The sequence below is a fragment of the Poeciliopsis prolifica genome, unplaced genomic scaffold (genome assembly GCF_027474105.1).
Source record: "Poeciliopsis prolifica strain line A6 unplaced genomic scaffold, Auburn_PproV2 SCAFFOLD010, whole genome shotgun sequence".
Lineage (NCBI taxonomy): Eukaryota > Metazoa > Chordata > Actinopteri > Cyprinodontiformes > Poeciliidae > Poeciliopsis > Poeciliopsis prolifica.
Window position 1 is genome coordinate 10,975,998 of NW_026562385.1, and position 17,668 is coordinate 10,993,665.

Below are 17,668 nucleotides of genomic sequence, written 5' to 3' on the forward strand. Positions count from 1 at the left end.
AACATAAATAAATTAAAAAAAATCACATTTTGTAATATTCCCACAGCTGCTGCTGCTCAAAGACTCACTATTTTAATAAAGGGAGGATAAAAATTCAATATATTAAGATTGGAACCAAAAAAAAAAAAAAAAAGCTTCTTTTCTCATATGTGGGTCTGACCAAATATTCTGAAGGCCGTGGCTCAAAGCATATTCTCCTGTGGTTTAATTATCTTGACAGAATAGCGTGCTCATTGCTCACAGATGCAGCTCAGAAAAACGTCAGACCAAAAGCAGATGTGGGACGCCGAGGGATCTGCGCAGCTGAGACTAAAACGCCAATGAATCTCTCCGTTGATGTAGGTCGACTGTTTTCACAAAGCACCTTCTGATCTCTCGCGATTCCCGACCACGTTTTCCGAGTTGAGCATCAGCTCGCGGTTGATCCAGGGTCGTTCTGGATCCTCGGCAGACCAGAAAGCTGAGATTTGAGCTAATAAGTGATGGTCTGATCCTTTTAGCTCCAGGCTGTCGGTCCGACTGGGTTAGCATGTGAGCATGTGTTCCCGCGATTGAACGAATAAAGGGAGGGAGTGAAAACATCAAATACTCTAAGACGCTCTTAAGTAGAGCTGTCTTAGGGTATCTGGGCCTGATGCAAAAATATTTCCATGTGCAAACCAATATTAGGGCAGGAATTTCATAATTACTAACGACGCTACACTTATTTGACACACTACTCGCAGAAATGCTAACATATGAAGTCGCGAAACAGTAGTGACCCCACTCAGAGTTTTTGGTTTTGGTGTTTTTAGCGTCACTGCATTTTAGCTAACGGTATTGCCATGCAGCTGCGTTTCCATCCACCTTAGCAATGTGCAATCTGACGTTTCGAAAGTAAATCAGGAAGCACAGAAATGTCAAAGTAAGCTCTGCTTTTTTGATTAAAAAAAACAACAACGTTGTGCTAGGATTAGTTGGCTGTTTTGGATGTATCAAAACTGTGATGGAAACTCTTTTTTTTTGGCATCACAAGACCAGCAATCGGACGTTACCGCTGGCGAAATCTACGAAGAAGAAGACAGGAAGTGGTTGGAGGAAGATGGCGTAGTATGTTTTTTTTTTTAATGACTTGTCACATGAACAAACTAATTCATGAATGATTTAAATTGTGTCTCTTATTTCACAATTTCATCATTGTATGTCTTTTTTTTACGTTGCCGCAATGTTGACAACATTGGTAATTGGACCACAGCGAGCATCAATTCTTCGGTTGTAGTGTTGGAAACACTTCTGCTAATAGCGGAGCAACTTTCTCATTTAGGGTGTTAGCGTTTAGCCTAACTTTGAAAACATTTAGCTCACTTAGCTTCCAGATAAATTCAAAAGTTCTAATTTACTTGGCTGTTTTCTAAAATTTTGCTTTCGTCAAGTTCTACATCTGTGTTAGAGTTTTGGTGATTACCAATATGGTTGAATTTAGCATGTTAGCATTAGCTTCAGCTAAATACCTTGTTTGTATAGCTTTGTATTAGCTCTGTTGCTTTAGCGCAGCTAACTTTCTTATTAACGGTGCTGGCTGGAACTGTAAGTAATAGCACATGATCAAATCGAGGCAGTTCTGTAAAAGTATTAACTCAGGGAGGTTTGTCTCTTTCCACTTCATGACATAAAATCCAAGTAAAACACTGACATTTTGTTGTTACGGCAAAATGGGAACAGTTTCAAAGGGTTAAACTGTAAGTTTGAGCACATTCCTCATGGACGGTTTGTGCCAATTTACTAGCAAGTGAGAACGTGACGAGATTTAAGGTGTGCTACGACATGAGGTATGGCCAGTCAGGGACAAACACTAGAAAAGTCATTCGTAAGCTACAGCCAAAAAGGCCTCTGACGACTGAAGGACACAGAGGAGGCTGCACTGAAGAAATGAGATGAGAAAAGGAAAGGAAAGAGAACCCCGGTTATGAGAAAACAAGATTAGCTAAGCAGTATGAATATAAAGTACTCTGCTCAGTCAGGACGGCGAGGCCGTTCATTTTGTCAGACTTTGCGCTCAGCGGGACAGTGGAGAGCTGGCCGGGAGACAAACGACAATCAATCGGAGAGTGTTAGCATGCCAAGAGAAAGCGGCCGGACCAGGAATCACCTACGGCCGCGACTTACTGACCGCTGACAAAAAAAAAAAAAAATGAGTCAGACTGATGGAAAAGCTTAACGAGCTGCACGTTCACAAGCTGCAGACAGTGCTCCACGCAAAACAGTCGACCGTTTTTAGCAAGTAACTTTCTGAAATACGATTAATATATTTTATGCAATTATAATCCAAGCTTTAATGTTTTCTTTAAAGATCTGATAATCAATTGGACCACTTCCTTGAAAATAAACAAGCATGCGGTCTTGTCTCTGTGTTATTAGGTGGCACAAAGACCACGCTCTTGTTATGTAAGTCATGTTAGAAAAAGCCTGGTGGTTGTGACCCCTGACCTCAGCCACAGAGAAGAGGGGTGTGTCACCATATGGTGCTGAAAGAAGGGCTGCGTATGTGTGTGTGTGTGTGTGTGTGTGTGTGTGTGTGAGAGAGAGTGAGTCCCAAGGGGCTGACATGGCAGCTTAACAGAGCCTGCAAAGTCAATCAGTTGTCATCAAACCGTTTCATACACACACAGCCATAAAGTCAACATGTGAACATGAAATGTGTGTGCAGATGTTAAATGCCTGCATGCTTTATACCATGACACCAATTCTTACACAGAAAGCATCCAAACTATTTAAACTTACATACGGGTAAATGTTTCCATAGAGGGAATATTCATGTGTCAGAATGAAACAGTTCAAGTTCAGACCCAAGTTACATCGCAAATCTTTGAAAAGACTTGGTTTTTTTTAACAGCTAACCAATCTGAGCGTCAATTGTTTTGCAAAAAAACAAACAAAACAAAAAAACAGTGTAGCCTCTTCATGTTTGTCGCATGATGTCCTGAGAAGATCCAGTTTCAATTGAGGTTGTAGCAAAGTATGTAGTGAACGCAGAGAATTGAATATTTCAGCTAAAGATGCTTTTCAAAATGGCCACCATGTTTGCTGTCACGGCGAGCAAATTTTCTCGCTGAAACCGGCAATTTAGGTGCATATGTTCGGTGTCGAGTCGTAGCGCATCACGATTCTTTGAGCTTGTGTTTCCTTTTGACGGTGGACGTTTTTCAAAATGGCCGCCACGGTTGTAATGGAGAGTATGTGTTTGCACTGGTGAGCTAACGGCTGACGGCGGAGTCACAATTCTCCGTTTCAGCAAAACAAAACGGCGACGCGCAGTTTTGGAAATGAAATGCGTCGCAGCGGGAAGGAAGCTGCTGATCGCAAACACATATGAAGCTGCGGTCTGCGTGGCCTGCAGGCCCCACGCTCATCTCCGCTCAGTTCACTTGACTGAACAGCAAAGTGGCGGAGGGAGGGGCTGAGGGAGGAGGCGAGGGTGGGGTCGTGACCCCTGGTTGCCTCAGAGTAGATGAGCGCAGTCGTTTGGACGCATCATATTGACACGCATCGGTGCCCATCCGTCCATCCATTGCAGCAGACGGTGCAGAGTGGGGGTTGGTGTGGGGTGGGAGGCTAAACCCCGACGTTAGGTGAGCGAGAGCAAAGCCGAACGCATCAGAACATTAAAATGTGTGTGACCTGGATTACGGCACACAGAAACTTCCTGCCTTGGAGTGGAATCGGCTCACGTTGTGGTAACAGGCTCAGCAGAGAGTCTGAAACCCAACGGGGAGGCGGGGGTTCGGGGAGAAAGGTATAAGAAAGTCTTCTTTTGAAGAGCTTTGTTTTCTTTGTGGTTTTATAATCAGCTTGTTTTTAATCTGGAGAGAGAGAAAAAAAAACTTGATGCAAACTCAGTCATAAGTCAGTTTGCAAACTGACCCCAAGGATTTCAGCTGGATTTAGTTTAGGTCAAATAGCCATGAAAGAAGTTTGGATTTGAGCCTAACATTAACATGACTGTGTTTCTTTTTTTGTTATCCTGTTAAAAAAACATATAGAACCTATTTTAGTTTACTAGTAGATCGCTAAATTTTTTTTGATTGTTAAAGGGGCTTTATTATATGATTTCCAGCCAGATACTATCATCATTTTATAGCATAATCAAGTAACTATGTTGACTTCACTTGTTATAAAAGTGCTTATACATCATATATGCGTTAAAAGAAAAATTTACTTTGTAGTTCAGCGCTTTGAAATGGGGCCACTGTCTCTTTAAAACGTCCTCCTACTTCCGAATCTCCACCTTCAGGAAGTCATCACAACATGGCTCCTTTAGTAACCAGTTTTACCAGCGTTTCACTGAGAAGCAGCTCCTATAATGAGCTCAGCAGATGCGCAGTTCCATCGGGTGTTTGCCAATTGTTGCTGGCTAGTCTGAAGGAGCTGAGTCAGGGGAGTTTCGGGGGGGGAGGGCTGCTCTGTGAGACGGAACCTTGGAAACTTCAGCTCTGAGGAGGAGCTTTGTCTTTGAAGGCGGGGCCAAGTCCAACCAGGCGTTTAGCATAACTGAATAGTTGCCACGGAGATTAAAGGAGTTCTAAAACATGCAGTTAAATCTGATAGTTTCCTTAATCTTCAGCTGGTCGGTTTTGCATGCGAAATCGATCCTATCTCCTTTTGCAAGGGCCTAAAAAAATAAAAAAATAGCCACTGTCCGCATTTGCTCTACAGTGAAAATGGAGCCACCCACCAGCAGGAAACGGACTGCGGTGCAAGGCATTCTGGGTGAATACAACCAAAACAAACGTGCTAGCCCTGGCACTAGAGGAACGGCCTCTAAAACCTGACGCCGCTTCATTTTCGTTTATGATTTGAGAAGAAGGAAGTCATGCTCTTCTTCTGAGGTTCTTTTCCCCACGTAGTCTCCTTAAGCGGTTTGTGAAGCGCAGCGCCACCGCAGGCGTGGAGGGGAACAGCTTTTTTGTTGTTTTTTTTTTTTTTTTTTTTTTTTTTTTTTACAAGAAAATTTTGGTCCCCAAATCAAACAGTCTATCGGGGGTGTGAACACAACTTAATAAATGGACATTTCAAGCACAAAAATATAAATAAATAAACAATGTTTGTCATGTTTTTAAGGGTAAACGACTGAAAATTGTACAGTTAAATTTAACCAACCAAAACTTAAGACTTGGAGGAGAGAGAGGTCTGCTGCATGTTGACTCCATGCAGCAGACCTGCAGCCTGCGGCGGTCGGCGGCTCACCTGCAGCCTGCGGCGCCTGATTATCCCCGAGTCATCCATGGCGTAATGAGGCGGGCATGCAGGGCTTTCCCTCGCCTCGCTGAATCAATCCTTTGACCCTGAACCGACGTGCATCCGAACCGTCCAGCCCAAAAACACACACACGCACACTCTGAATGAGACCGGGGTCACGTCGAGGAAATCCGCTTGTCAGGCGTTGCCATTCGCCCGCGCCGTCTTTCCTCTCGCACTCATAGAAAACGAAACGGAGAACAGTTATAATCTCTCCAGGCACCAAACGCTGCGGCTCCTCTCAGCTCGCCGGCGGTCTGCGCCTCTCCGCGGCCGGACATGGCTTGCCCAACCACGCGCCGATGGATCCGCGGGGCTTCGGCGCCGTCCAGCGGGGCCTCAACGCGGGGTCGGTGCGAACCAAAGTTCGTCCCGTCCGTCTCTGTCTTCTGTCCTCTTTTGTCAGAGTCACAAAAAAAAAAAAACGTGCCGGCGCGTTTCCGCGTCTGCACACAAAGGACGACGCGTCCGCGATCGCCGCCGTCCCTCACCGGGGAGGCGTGGAGCCGCGCTGCTCGTCCTCACTCAGATCCTCCGCCGCGGGTCCGCGTCTTCCTCTGCCGCAAACATTTAGCGCCTCCTCCCGCAAAAAACACGCGCCCACGTCCCTCTCTGCTCTTTTTCGTTCAGTCATTCATTGTGTTGTTTTTTTTTTTTAAATGTTAACTTCCAGGGAAGCGGATGGAGTGACAGAAGCGAGAAGCAATTTCTAATGTTTACTGGGACTCCCCTCTCGCCCCTCCTCCTTTGTGTGTGTGTGTGCGTCTGTGTGTGTGTGTGTGTGCGTGTGTTGGTGGGGTTCCACTTCTGTGACTGTGGTGAACACCCAGCCCAGATCCCACGCAACTGTCACAACTTTCTGCAGGGTTCATGCAGATGCCAGATCAGAGATCAGGGATGCTGAATCTGCTGATTTCTTAAAAAAAAAAAAAAAAAAAAAAATCAACAGAGAGACATGAGGGGGGAGAAAAATGTGGATGAAACGATCTGGTCTCGACTTCAGCACCACAGACAGTTACCATGGCAAGGCAGCAAAGGTCACCAGCTCCTACATTTGTCAAAAAAAAAAAAAAAATGAAGAGCTAAACAATCAAACTTTGCAAAAATAATCATCTTCTTTACACATTCACATTTTGTTGCAACCTGGAACTTTATGTTTTTGTTTTGTTTTTTAGCAAAGTTTTTACCCGATATATGCAGTGGAAAAAAATATACCAAACTAACCGGTCACAAGTAGGCCTACAAACCTGCACTCATGTAAGAGTAGCACTGCTTCATGTTTACTCGAGAACAAAGCAGAACACAGTTAAGACATGACTCAGAACATCAGTCATTTAAGGTTTTAAAATGACATCATCAGTCAGACCAAAGTATGAAGTCATGTGTCAATAATTTATGTAAATGATGTGGTGACAAAATCAGACAACAGAAAAAAAAATGTCCAAGTCAAAAGTGCAATAAGCCGCATGAAACTTGTATGTCTGGTGAATTTCTACTTAAAGGGGCAGCATGATGTAAAATCATACTGTTTTTTTCTTGTTGTTTGTTTGCTTTGTTTTGAGCTTCACATCATGTTGTGATGTTATCCCCTCATCAGGCAGACGGGCGGTTCTTTTGGCGAACGCATCGCTCAACGCCTTGCTGGAGATCACGGTTTTCACACGGTTTTAAGGCAGCATATGGCTCAGGCCGCGATGACCTCATCAGTGCCAGACGCAGAAGGAGATCTGCAGGGGAGCGTCCAAGAATGTGGAACCAGCCCACGCTGACCCACCTGAGGGGAAGAGGCAGGAAAAGCTGTTGTTGTTGAGCTGCGAGCAAACAGCAAGATGATTTATGCTTTGTTTTTGTTTTTTTGTTTTTTATGGCAGTGTCTGCTTTTCTGATAAAAATATACTATTGACAATAAGACAATGTAAACTATAGGAAGTAGAAGGAACAGACCGCTAGCTATCTGACTGGCTATTCAGCTAGATAGGATGCCGACTAGCTAACTGGCTGTCTGTCTGACTCTAGCTAGAAAGCCAACTAACTAACTAACTAGCTATCTGTCTGATTCTAGCTAGCTGGGCAGCCGACTCGCTAACCAGCTATTTCTCTGTGTTACTCGAGCTAGCTAGGGAGCCAACTAGCTAACCAGCTATTTATCTGTCTGATAGACAGAACTAGCTATCTGTCTGACTCTAGCTAATTAAGGAGACGACTAGCTAACCAGCTATCTATCTGTCTGACTCTAGCTAGGAAGCTAACTAACTAGCTATCTGTCTGACTCTAGCTAGCTGGGGAGCCGACTCGCTAACCAGCTATTTCTCTGTCTTACTCGAGCTAGCTAGGGAGCTGACTAGCTAACCAGCTATCTATCTGTCTGATAGACAGAACTAGCTATCTGTCTGACTCTAGCTAGCTGAGAAGGCGACTAGCTAACTAGCTATTTATCTGTCTGACTCTAGCTGGATAGGGAGCTGACTAGCTAACCAACTAGCTATTTGTCTGACTCTAGCTAGCTTTGAAGCCGACCAGCTGACTAGCTATCTGTCTGTCTATGAAGACAGATACAGATGTTAAATCACAGGGTGTATTGATTTTTCACCAACAACTTTTGAACTTTGGTTCTGTTATTGATGAATTTCAGTCTAATAGTTAGATCATATTTCATAATCAGAGGGAGTTCACTTCCTTCGATTATAGTCGATCTTTTATGGAAGCCGAGAACGGACAGTTTCTGCTTTTTACTTTTTTCACGCCAGTTTCCTCGAGGTAACGAGTTAAGTTCCAGTTTTCCACATGTGCTTTTCCCGACAATTTCCTTGCGATGACGTGTCACAATCATGTTCAACTCGCACCAGCTATTCTGGTGATCTCCAGAAAACAAACTTGAACCTATCTCGAGAAAAGCAGATGGAAACCACCTCGCCATCTCAAGAAAACCTGAGAAACTGACTCATTATCTCCAGAAAGAGATCGGAAAAAAATCCCACTCTTGGCTTCTGTACACTTTTGTACTTTTATAGTAAAAAAAAATCCAGAATTGTTGTATAAAGAAAAAAAAAACAGCAAAAAAACAAGAGAAAAGTAATCATTTTTAAATCCAGACCCCTGAGCTGCTGCGTCAGTAAGTTGTCCAGTCTGAGCCGGGGGGGAAAAACAGCCCCAGTAAGCAGGCTGTGTTTTAGCCAGATTAAATGTGTGGAGCCGTTTGGCCGTCTCGCTGCTGATGGCAGTGGTTTGTTCTGCTGCTTGCTCGCTATGTAAACCCTGACCGGCAGACAAAACTATCCGCCCGCCCCGTCGGGCCCCTCTCGTCCACACAAAGCCTCGCCGTCTTTGTGATCCTGTCGCTCCTGCGAACGCTCTCTGAGCCGCTGGACGCCAGACAGGAGAACGGGGCCTGCCGAATTCCAGGTTTCCTGCACCGTCCGGAAAAGTTTGTAGTTTTATGTCGATTGTTTTAAGACCTGGGTAAGAAGGGGATGAGAAGATAACGCAGCGGATAATATTTGTGTTTCTACACTTTATTCCCAATCGGGGTTGGTTTCTCGACAAACTCACAGACAAGATATGTGAAGAAAAATCAGCTTCTTGAGTTTCTTCCTTGCTTTTGTTCATTATTCTTGAACTATTACATTTGTTTAATGTAAATGTGGCGTCCCATGAATTCTTAGGGATTCATTATGCATTAGTTTCCCTCTCAGCGGAGCTACTGGTTGCTTTCTTCCGCGTTTCTCTTGACAAAAACCTTTCGGTTTCTTGCTAGCGATGCTAACTTGATGAGCAAATAACATCCCATATTTTGCCATAATGATTGAATTGAATATTTTGTGATTGAAAAAATTGGATTAAAACATTTATTAGCTTCATTTGCTTTTTTTCTCATCTGCCCTCCAACTTCCTGAGGCCCTTCCATCGCCCCTGGCGCCACCCCTGAGGGCCACGGCCCTCAGTTTGGAAAACACTCCCCTATTCCACTCTCTAGATCAGTATTCTGTGAGCTGCCGGCTCCAGAGCCGGACACGGTTCTGACCATCTTTCACTACAACTGGTAAAGTTTTTTGTAAATAGAAAAGAAGATGCAGGTTTTTTTCTATTTTTCTATTGTCGTTGTTTCGCATTTCATATTTTTCTGTATTTAAAAACCCGGAATTTGGAACAAATGCTTTTAATTTTTTAAAAATTGACAACAGATTTAGTGTAGTAGGGATTAATCAAACATGCTAAATATGAAGATGGTCGCCGTGAAAGTATAGAATATAGTAGAAATATAAACGAACTCTTCCTGTCTGCCGCTCTGCTTGTCCCCGGCGGGGGTCGGGTGGGGAAACGCAGCAGTTTGTCCTGTTACGGTATTTGCTGCAGAATGAATCTCTGCGTCTCAACACAAAACATCACGCTGCTTTCATATCCTCTTGCGTAATCAAACTGTAATCCCTTTGACGTTGGGAGGCCAGCAGCTGCTCGGCTTGGTTCAGGACAAGAGCTCATGTCCTGCAGTCTTACTTCGGTCTTACTTCCCGCATTAGTGGAAAAATAAAGGTTTCTAACTATGCAGAAACATCCTCAAAAAAAAAAAAGAAAAGAAAAGAAAATGACCCACTTGGTCCCGAAAGGAGAAGATGGGAGCAGGTAGATTGTGTCCTGCGTCTCTCATGCAGCTCCACCGTTTCCTCAAGTGTTTTAGTTCAGGAAAAGACAAAAACTGGAGGTGCAGCGAAGGAGTCACAGCAGCGACTTTTTTTTTCCTCTGTGTCTGAGCCAAATGAATGACTGTTCAGTGGGGGAAAAAAGTATTCGAAACAGATTTTTCAAGTTTCTTTACAGAGGATGGAAACGTTTGTAATTTTACATGTAAACTACGAGAGAGAGAGAATCGAAAGCGAATAAAGTCAAATATAAATGAGTCATTTGTAACGCTGCGGTTTTGATTTGCAGATTTTGTCGCAAAAACTAAAATATGTCCTCAGATATTTTCAAAAGGAAGACGCTCTTTGTTGCGATAAAGCATAATCTTGTGACCTGCTTGACAGGGTGCAAGAAATTCAGTAATCAACAATAAATAAAAAAGTGTGTCCAAATAGTCCAAAAAATCTGTAAGAGGGCAAACACGTTTTTTTGTGGTGCATTTATTTACATGCAACGCCGTTGAATCTTTTGGAGAAAAATTACTTGAAATGACACATGGGCTATTTTTGATGAACCCATCTGTCATTTTATGTATTCCTTCATTTGATGTTCTGTGCTGTCATTCCAGCCATAAATGCACGTTTGTGCTTTATGTAGGTTTTTCATCTCTAAAGATGCGCTAAGTCGACAAAATGTACATCCTCAGTCGTTGCACACAGACATCTAGGACATCTAGGCCTAAAGACTTCTTGCACTAAGTGGATGACTCAGTGCAGGAGCAAACAGCTTGACTGATGTTTTGCAGTAAGAACACACTGAACCAATGTGTGTGTGTGTTTGGGTTTAGTTTATACCTCATTAGTCTTGTTTGCTCGTTTTTTTTCCCCCACCTGCTGTTACTTAAGTGCACATCAGCAACGTCCCACTCCATGTTTTCCGCATTGTATTCCATCTGCCCTCTGGTGGTTAGATCAGGTAATGCAGCACAGAAGCAACTCACGCCATATTATTAATTATCACTTAAGTTGTTTTTATAGTATAGTCGATGATGGAAACAGAAAATAAAAAAGATGACTTGCATTCATTTTCACGTGAGATTAGAAAATGTAATACATCATTACATTTGTATATTTTGTATATTTTTGGCTTTATCTTCACATCAAAGGCATAAGTTTTATAAACGTATTTATTTATTTTTTATCTAAATGAAACTAGATTTTTACTACTTCTTTCAAATGGAAAAACTTTAAGTGCACTAAGGCCACTGTGCCTTTAACAGATTTGTGAATTAGGTCAATTAAGTTAATCTGAGGCACAGCTGTGGCTTTTTTTTTTTTTTTTTCAAGATAACACCTCAAAGCAACAGAGTTGAGTGACGTCACGGAAACCTCCACAGGCCAGGTCAGGCCCATCTTTTTGGATCTGTTTATAATCTCTTCATTTCAGACATTGACATGTTTTTTTTTTTCCCCTCAGTATTTTGGAGAATTGCCTTTTGAAACTGTGTGGCTTTGGTTCATCACTTTGAGTTTTGTTTTCACTGTAATTTTGGCCCATTCCTCCAGACAGAACAGGTGTATAACTGAGCCACACACATACACCTGTTCAGCTGTTTCCTTAAAAATATGTCGATCTTAATGCATTTGGCTGTAAGTTTCGGGTTATTGTCTGTTTGCAAGAATAATTTGCACCTGAGCTGTAGCTTCCTGCTAAGCCTGTCACAACAAGCAGTTTATCAATGAATTGCAGGACAAATGCACATGAGCCCAATGGTTTCTCTTCTGATGTTTCAGATTTTCTTGTGGTCAAATATTTTTTTTACTTGCTCATCATAAACCATTTTGTTTATGGTTTCCGGGGTTTTTTTTTCCACTTATTGTTTATTTTGGATATTCAAGAAGTCTTCCAGTTTCCATGCAAAGTGTTCCGTACAAAATGAGTATTTATTGGCGTTTGAGAGGGCGAACTTCCGTTCTCCTGTCATTACTTTACTTGAAAATTGTCTCAAAAGACTCATTTGATAATAATTTCATTTAAATGCTATTTAAATCACTGGAACAATTTATCATGACACGTCTTCCTGGCTAATGTCGTCAATATTTCCACATTATGTGCTTCCCTCTCATGATGTCTTCACTCCGTTTTAATATCGATCAATACTCTGAACTGAAGCACAAAAAATAAAAAGTTTAATAACACGAATGAGAACAGAACTGAGTAAATATCTGTTATTTTATTTATTTATTTATTTAAGTATGTGCAGTTTCCAAATCTTAGGTCAGCTTGTAATTGGGTGCAGCTTTAAGGCAGACGATGCTAACATTAGCGTTTCCCCCTTTAGGCATGAGGAGATAAAGACGCACCTGTCAGTCTGCCCAGGTAATCCAACTGCGGTGACGCAAACGGTCCCAAAACAGAACCTGGCTGAATCCAGAAAGCAGGAGCCACAAATCTGCTGCTTTCTGCTCAGCCTGATGTGAAAAGTTACAGATGTGATCTGATGTTCTCGCTCGCAAAGATATTTGATTCTTTTTTTTTTGTCCCCCTCTTTTCTTTTTTCCGTTTGCACCACGAGCCTCAATTTATTTTATTGGTATTCCTCAGTTTTCTCATCAACTCTGACCAGAGTCCACGTCTCTGCTGAGGAAAAATGCCCCCACAGCATGACGCAGCCACCGCTGTGTTTTGCTTCCCTTGCAGAAAAATCCAGTTATTTGTATGAAGGAGACTGACTTGAGGGGTGCGTGCAGAAGCGACATTTGTTCATATAATACTGTTTGCATGACTGGGCTAAAATGGAGGATAAAATATGACGCGATTTGATGCTTCAGGCACACCTGAGGACAGAACCGCTGCTGACAAAGTGAAAGGAGCAGCATGATTTGTCTCGCCTATTGATCTGCTTCCCCTCTGCAGGTGTCATCTCTGCAGCAGAGTTATGGAACAAACAGAGCTGTCTGACGGGATCCTCCTCAGCCATCCGTCTGCCGCCGCCACGCCGAAATGAATCTGTCTGGGCGTCTGTCAAGTCGTACATCTCCCCAAAAGGTGCACCGACACATGCTCGAGCGGTGAGATCTGTTTCTTGTTCCTCATTGTCAGAAAATAGATTGATCGTGGTTCTGTGTCTCGTTTTCTGCCTGCTGATGTTAGAAGCGAAAATGAGGTCAGCTAATAGGATACTAACTTGGATATAAAAGTGATGACTATCAAGATAAAACATGTTGACCCGAAAGGATTTGCTTTGGGAACAGGCCCAGATCTCCTGACATCAAAATGAGATGGTTTTAAATGTGCACAAAGTTTTTAGGCTGTTATATATTTGGAGCAGACTATTTGTAAGGTTTGATTCATTGTTGACCTTTTGTTTGACATAATGAAAGGTCATCTTTGACCAGATGCTGGGTGTTAGGGTTGAGGTGTTTCAGGTGTTGGTCCCAGTTCTGTTCAGTTTTTGGGGCTTGGTGATTGTCTCTGGGTTCTATGGAACTTGGTGATGCAGGTGCCATTGGCCCCAGGGTGGCTGTGCCAGGACCTTCTCCCCTTTGTGGGGTAGCCTGAGTTACCTATCTTCCCCACAGGGAGGAGAGCATTTTACCCCCCTACAGTCCTCCTTTCCCCAGGCTTCACTCGCTCCGTCACACCACCACTCTTATAGGAGTTTGGGGGTGCAGGTATGTCGGGGTTGGAGGTTTGAGGAGGCTTCTGGAGAACCTCAATCCTTTAAAAAAAATTAATCAGCTACCAAATATTCGGGTAGAATTATACCAGGAGCAAACGACTTTAAAAGGAGCTTTTAACTAAATACCAGCAAAGGAGTTGTGCACACAGATATTCAAAATCATTGTATGTGAAGTTATTTCACCTTGAGAGAAAAACAAATTAGTTCAAACAAATGGATAAAAGCCTCTAATTATCATCATGCCCGTGATAAGAGTGCATGTAAACGTCTGACTGGAACTAGAGACTTAATCCTGCTCCTCACAGGTTAAATGATCTGCCTGAGTCGACATCGATCCCCAAGCACAATTAAGGAGACTCAATGGCTTTGGTTTGTTCTATTAACGAGTCCTGTCTACAGCTTGCACCGGGGACAGGAGACCTAGTTTGTCCTGTCGACCTCCCACAGCTGCCGCTGACGCACTCCGGCATCAAGCCGAGTCTGAGGATTTGACGTGTGCAAACAAGGCCGACTAGATAAAGAGGCGCGTTTTTGTAGGGGGGGGAGAAAAGCAGGTGCATCGAGCTGCAGCGAGAAGAACACTGTCTGTCTTCCTGACAAAAGAGACAGAAGCAAATACATTTGGATCCATCTTGGAGTTGCTGTTTGCAGTGGCAGCCTGTCGGAGCAGCAGCCATGGAGTCGGTCTCTCAGACGGTGGAGGCGACGGACGCCCAGAGGCCACAAGCGTCCACTCACTGGAGGTTCGTGCCGAAGCGGGGAGCCTCGTCTCATTTTGTGGGGAGCACCATCATGATTTTATCCACTTACGCCGTCGCCACCATGACCATGAATTTGGGGAAAAACGTCCAGGACAGAAGAATGAGACCAAACGGCAGCTAGAGACTAAAGGACCTGGACACTGCCTTTACTGCCGAAATGGTTCACCCCACTTCCACCGACTCAACCCATCAAACTTCACCTCCACACTGCCAAGAAGAGGAGACAGTTTCAGTTGACTTTACACTCCACAATGGAAGTTCATGGATGGGCAGTAAAATGGAAACAGTTCCGCCATAAGGCCATGCGGTGGCGATGTTGGACTTCTTCCTGTCTCAATCTGCTGCCGCCAGGTCAGGCCGCTGCCCCCAAGGAGGCTGTACCTACATTGGTTCAGCTTCTGCTTTGGCAAGATGAACATCATCCAGCAAAAAAACCCATGAGAAGATGCAACAAGTCCTATGACCAAAATAACCATCCAAACTAATTACCCATCTGTTTTACATTGCCTTGAAAATTTTTTTGGGTGAATGTGTTTGTCTGATTTTCCTTGATGTAGATAAAGAATGATGTGCAGATAATAATAAAGAAAACATTAACCGTGGAATGAAGCACTGCGTTTGATTTATAGTGACTTGCTTTGCAAGAAATCTGACACAGGTCACAGAAGTTAGGTTTTTGCCAGAAAACAGACTCTCGACACATATATGCAGCAGCTTTCGTTGCTATTTCTCTCTGAGTGTGATGTAATAAATTTCAAAAACATATGACACACACTTTAGTCATGAATTCCTTATATTCTGACAAATCGCAAATGTGACGTTTGTCCTGACTGAAGCTGCTTGTGGCCTGAGATCGCTAGCGGTTCAGGTCTTTCAAGGCATATGAAGCTGCTCCCCGACGGAGAGTAAAGCTCAGCGTAATTTTCCAAATGAGCGGGAAGCTTTTAAACAGCTTAAGGAGCATCCGGTGTTAAGCATGTGTAGCGTCAAGGAAGCATGTTCTCAAGCCTCCTCGACCTTCGGATGTTATGTTCAACGCTTGGCACCGTGGCTAATCCGAAAATCCCAGGAGATAAACTAAATGCATAATGGGTGAGATTTTGGTAAAGATGTCCCACCCAAACTGAGGTGTGTTGAGCAGCGCCACATCTGACCAGTCCTAAATATACAGTCACCTCATGGGAGCAGCATTACATAGAGAGTTCAACACAGCAAAGCAGACCAACAGTTAACTAACAGGGTAACTCCTCTACGGCGATAAGAATGGTCATTTTACAATTTGTGACAGGAGTACAAACATGTGACCAAAACAGTGACTGTGTAACTTTCTTCACCCTTATCCTCCATCAAAGAATGTCAGGTCCCTTCTAACTATACAGAGATTACAGTTTTACTGCTCAGACATTTGAAATGCTTTGAATTCTGACATTTGCGCGACTTTCTACTTGGTTAAAAGTCTTGACAGTTTCAACAAACAAACATGGTTTGGGGGCCACTATTCTCCTAAGGATACAGTCGGACTTCAGTACAGTAAGGGGCTCATTAATGTGGTGATGTATTGTAGAAATTAGTGATTAGAACCTTCTTCTTTCTTCCAGAGGACAACAGCTGGATTGTCATCAGGTCTTCCAATACCCCAATTACAGGAAGCATCCAAGGAGGGGCTTGAGAAGAGGATACCCCAAGATCAAGGAACATCCCGGTCAGTCTCCAGATCTCAATCCTACAGAAATCAGCGTAGAAAGGTGAACTTAAGTGGCAGCTAAGAAACCTAAAGAGTTTAGAAGTGTTTGGTACACAGGAGTGGGACTCTTGAGAAGTGTGTAAATCCGGTGACACCCAACGAGAAAAGCCTCACTTGCACTCGCCAACTGAAGTTTTTCCAAGAAGAATCAACTAAATGTTTCCAGGAGGATCAAATATGAATGCCAAACGTTCAGTCATTGACTCACTACAACAAAAAACCCAAAAAACAAAACAAGAATCAAAGTCAAAGAAAGAATTCCTTCTTTCTTTGACTTTGGTTTCCACTAAAGAGTTTGCCATTTTGGAGAAATGGGTCAGTGGATCAAATCAAAGAAAATACCAAACAGGGGAATCAGTCACTCAAAAAGGACGAGAGAGGCCACATGGCAACTGAGGGCCGATGCAGGGTCTAAAGACAGGCAGAGCCCCAATCAGGCTAAATGAGAGAGAGGGTACACACAGAGATCTCTGTTGGCCTGCTTTGTCCTCTTTCTTTCTCTCTTCCTCTTCCTCTCACTTCTCTGAATAGCTCCCGCACAAAGATACCGTTATTTTGTCTCTAATTACCAGATGAAGAGCTGTTTGTCTGTATGCCTCTCGCTCCACCGCTCTCAGCCCCAGAAATAAAGTGCTCAGTGGTGATGACCCTGGACAGTTACAAAACAGTCTGGCGGCTCACAGGGGCCATGTGAGCCCGTCCTGTCTCCATGAGCCTCATAGAAAGTATCTGGTTATGCTAAGGGAGATATGCATGCATATGTTAGTGTTTTTTTTTCCGATACAACACTTCTTGCTTTGTGTTGCAAGAAACGAAAAACAGAACCATCAGTTGGTCTTTTCATCAGCTTTCTTCCCTTGCACCTCTCCTATAAAAAAATTCTATAAACAGGGTTATGGGAGCAGAATGTAAAGCGCTGAACCTTCTTCGTTGTGCTGTTAAAAAAGTTTAAGGAGCGCGAGGCGTCGTATCTGGGCCACAAGATAGTCCCCATCTGCCATTAGGGCCAAAAGCCTTAGGAGCGTTCTGGAGCCAGAGAGAGAGAGATGGACCCAGACAGGGATTAGGCTGACACAACAGGTCCAAGAGGATGTGAGATTACACGAGAGGAGCAACAACAACAACAACAAACACGGGGTAAACCTGCTCACATGTTTACGTAACAGTTCAGCTCCTCAGCATATCTGCAAAACAACATATTAATGTCCTGTAAGAACTTTATCTGCTTTTTTGGGGGTGGGGAAGTGCACGGAAAAATGACCTTTGAGTCGGGTGAAGGGGACTGTTTTTGTGTTTGTTTTTTTTGCAAAGTGCAGCAGATTCTCGAGCTTTGTCCCGCAGAGAGCTTCGTTCTCCGCCCTCAGCATATCATCCAGTATTAAATCTCATCCGCGACCTCCTCTGACCCTGTCATTTGGGGGGGGGGGGGTTGTCCTGACCTCAGAGCGCGTCGGCAATGGACAGGTGTGACTCAGCACCTGTTTGTCACCCTCTGGGTCTGAAGGGCAAAGCATCAGATTTTTAATCAAATCTTCTGGGTGTGTGTGTGTTTTTTTTTCCAGCAGTGCTTGGACCGGTGGAAGGAAAGCT

The 17,668-nt window shown here is 43.5% G+C and overlaps 1 protein-coding gene across 1 annotated transcript in view; it reads right to left on the bottom strand.

Moving 5' to 3' along the window:
- The window catches only part of LOC129363432 (microtubule-associated serine/threonine-protein kinase 1-like), a 41,914-nt gene extending 35,989 nt beyond the window's left edge, over nt 1-5,925 (bottom strand). Inside the window, exon 1 of the mRNA XM_055035559.1 lies at nt 5,224-5,925. Within this exon, the coding sequence (XP_054891534.1) occupies nt 5,224-5,262 (39 nt within the window). The 5' untranslated portion in view covers nt 5,263-5,925. The remainder of the gene's footprint in view (nt 1-5,223) is intronic.
- Nucleotides 5,926-17,668: the final 11,743 nt, after the last annotated feature.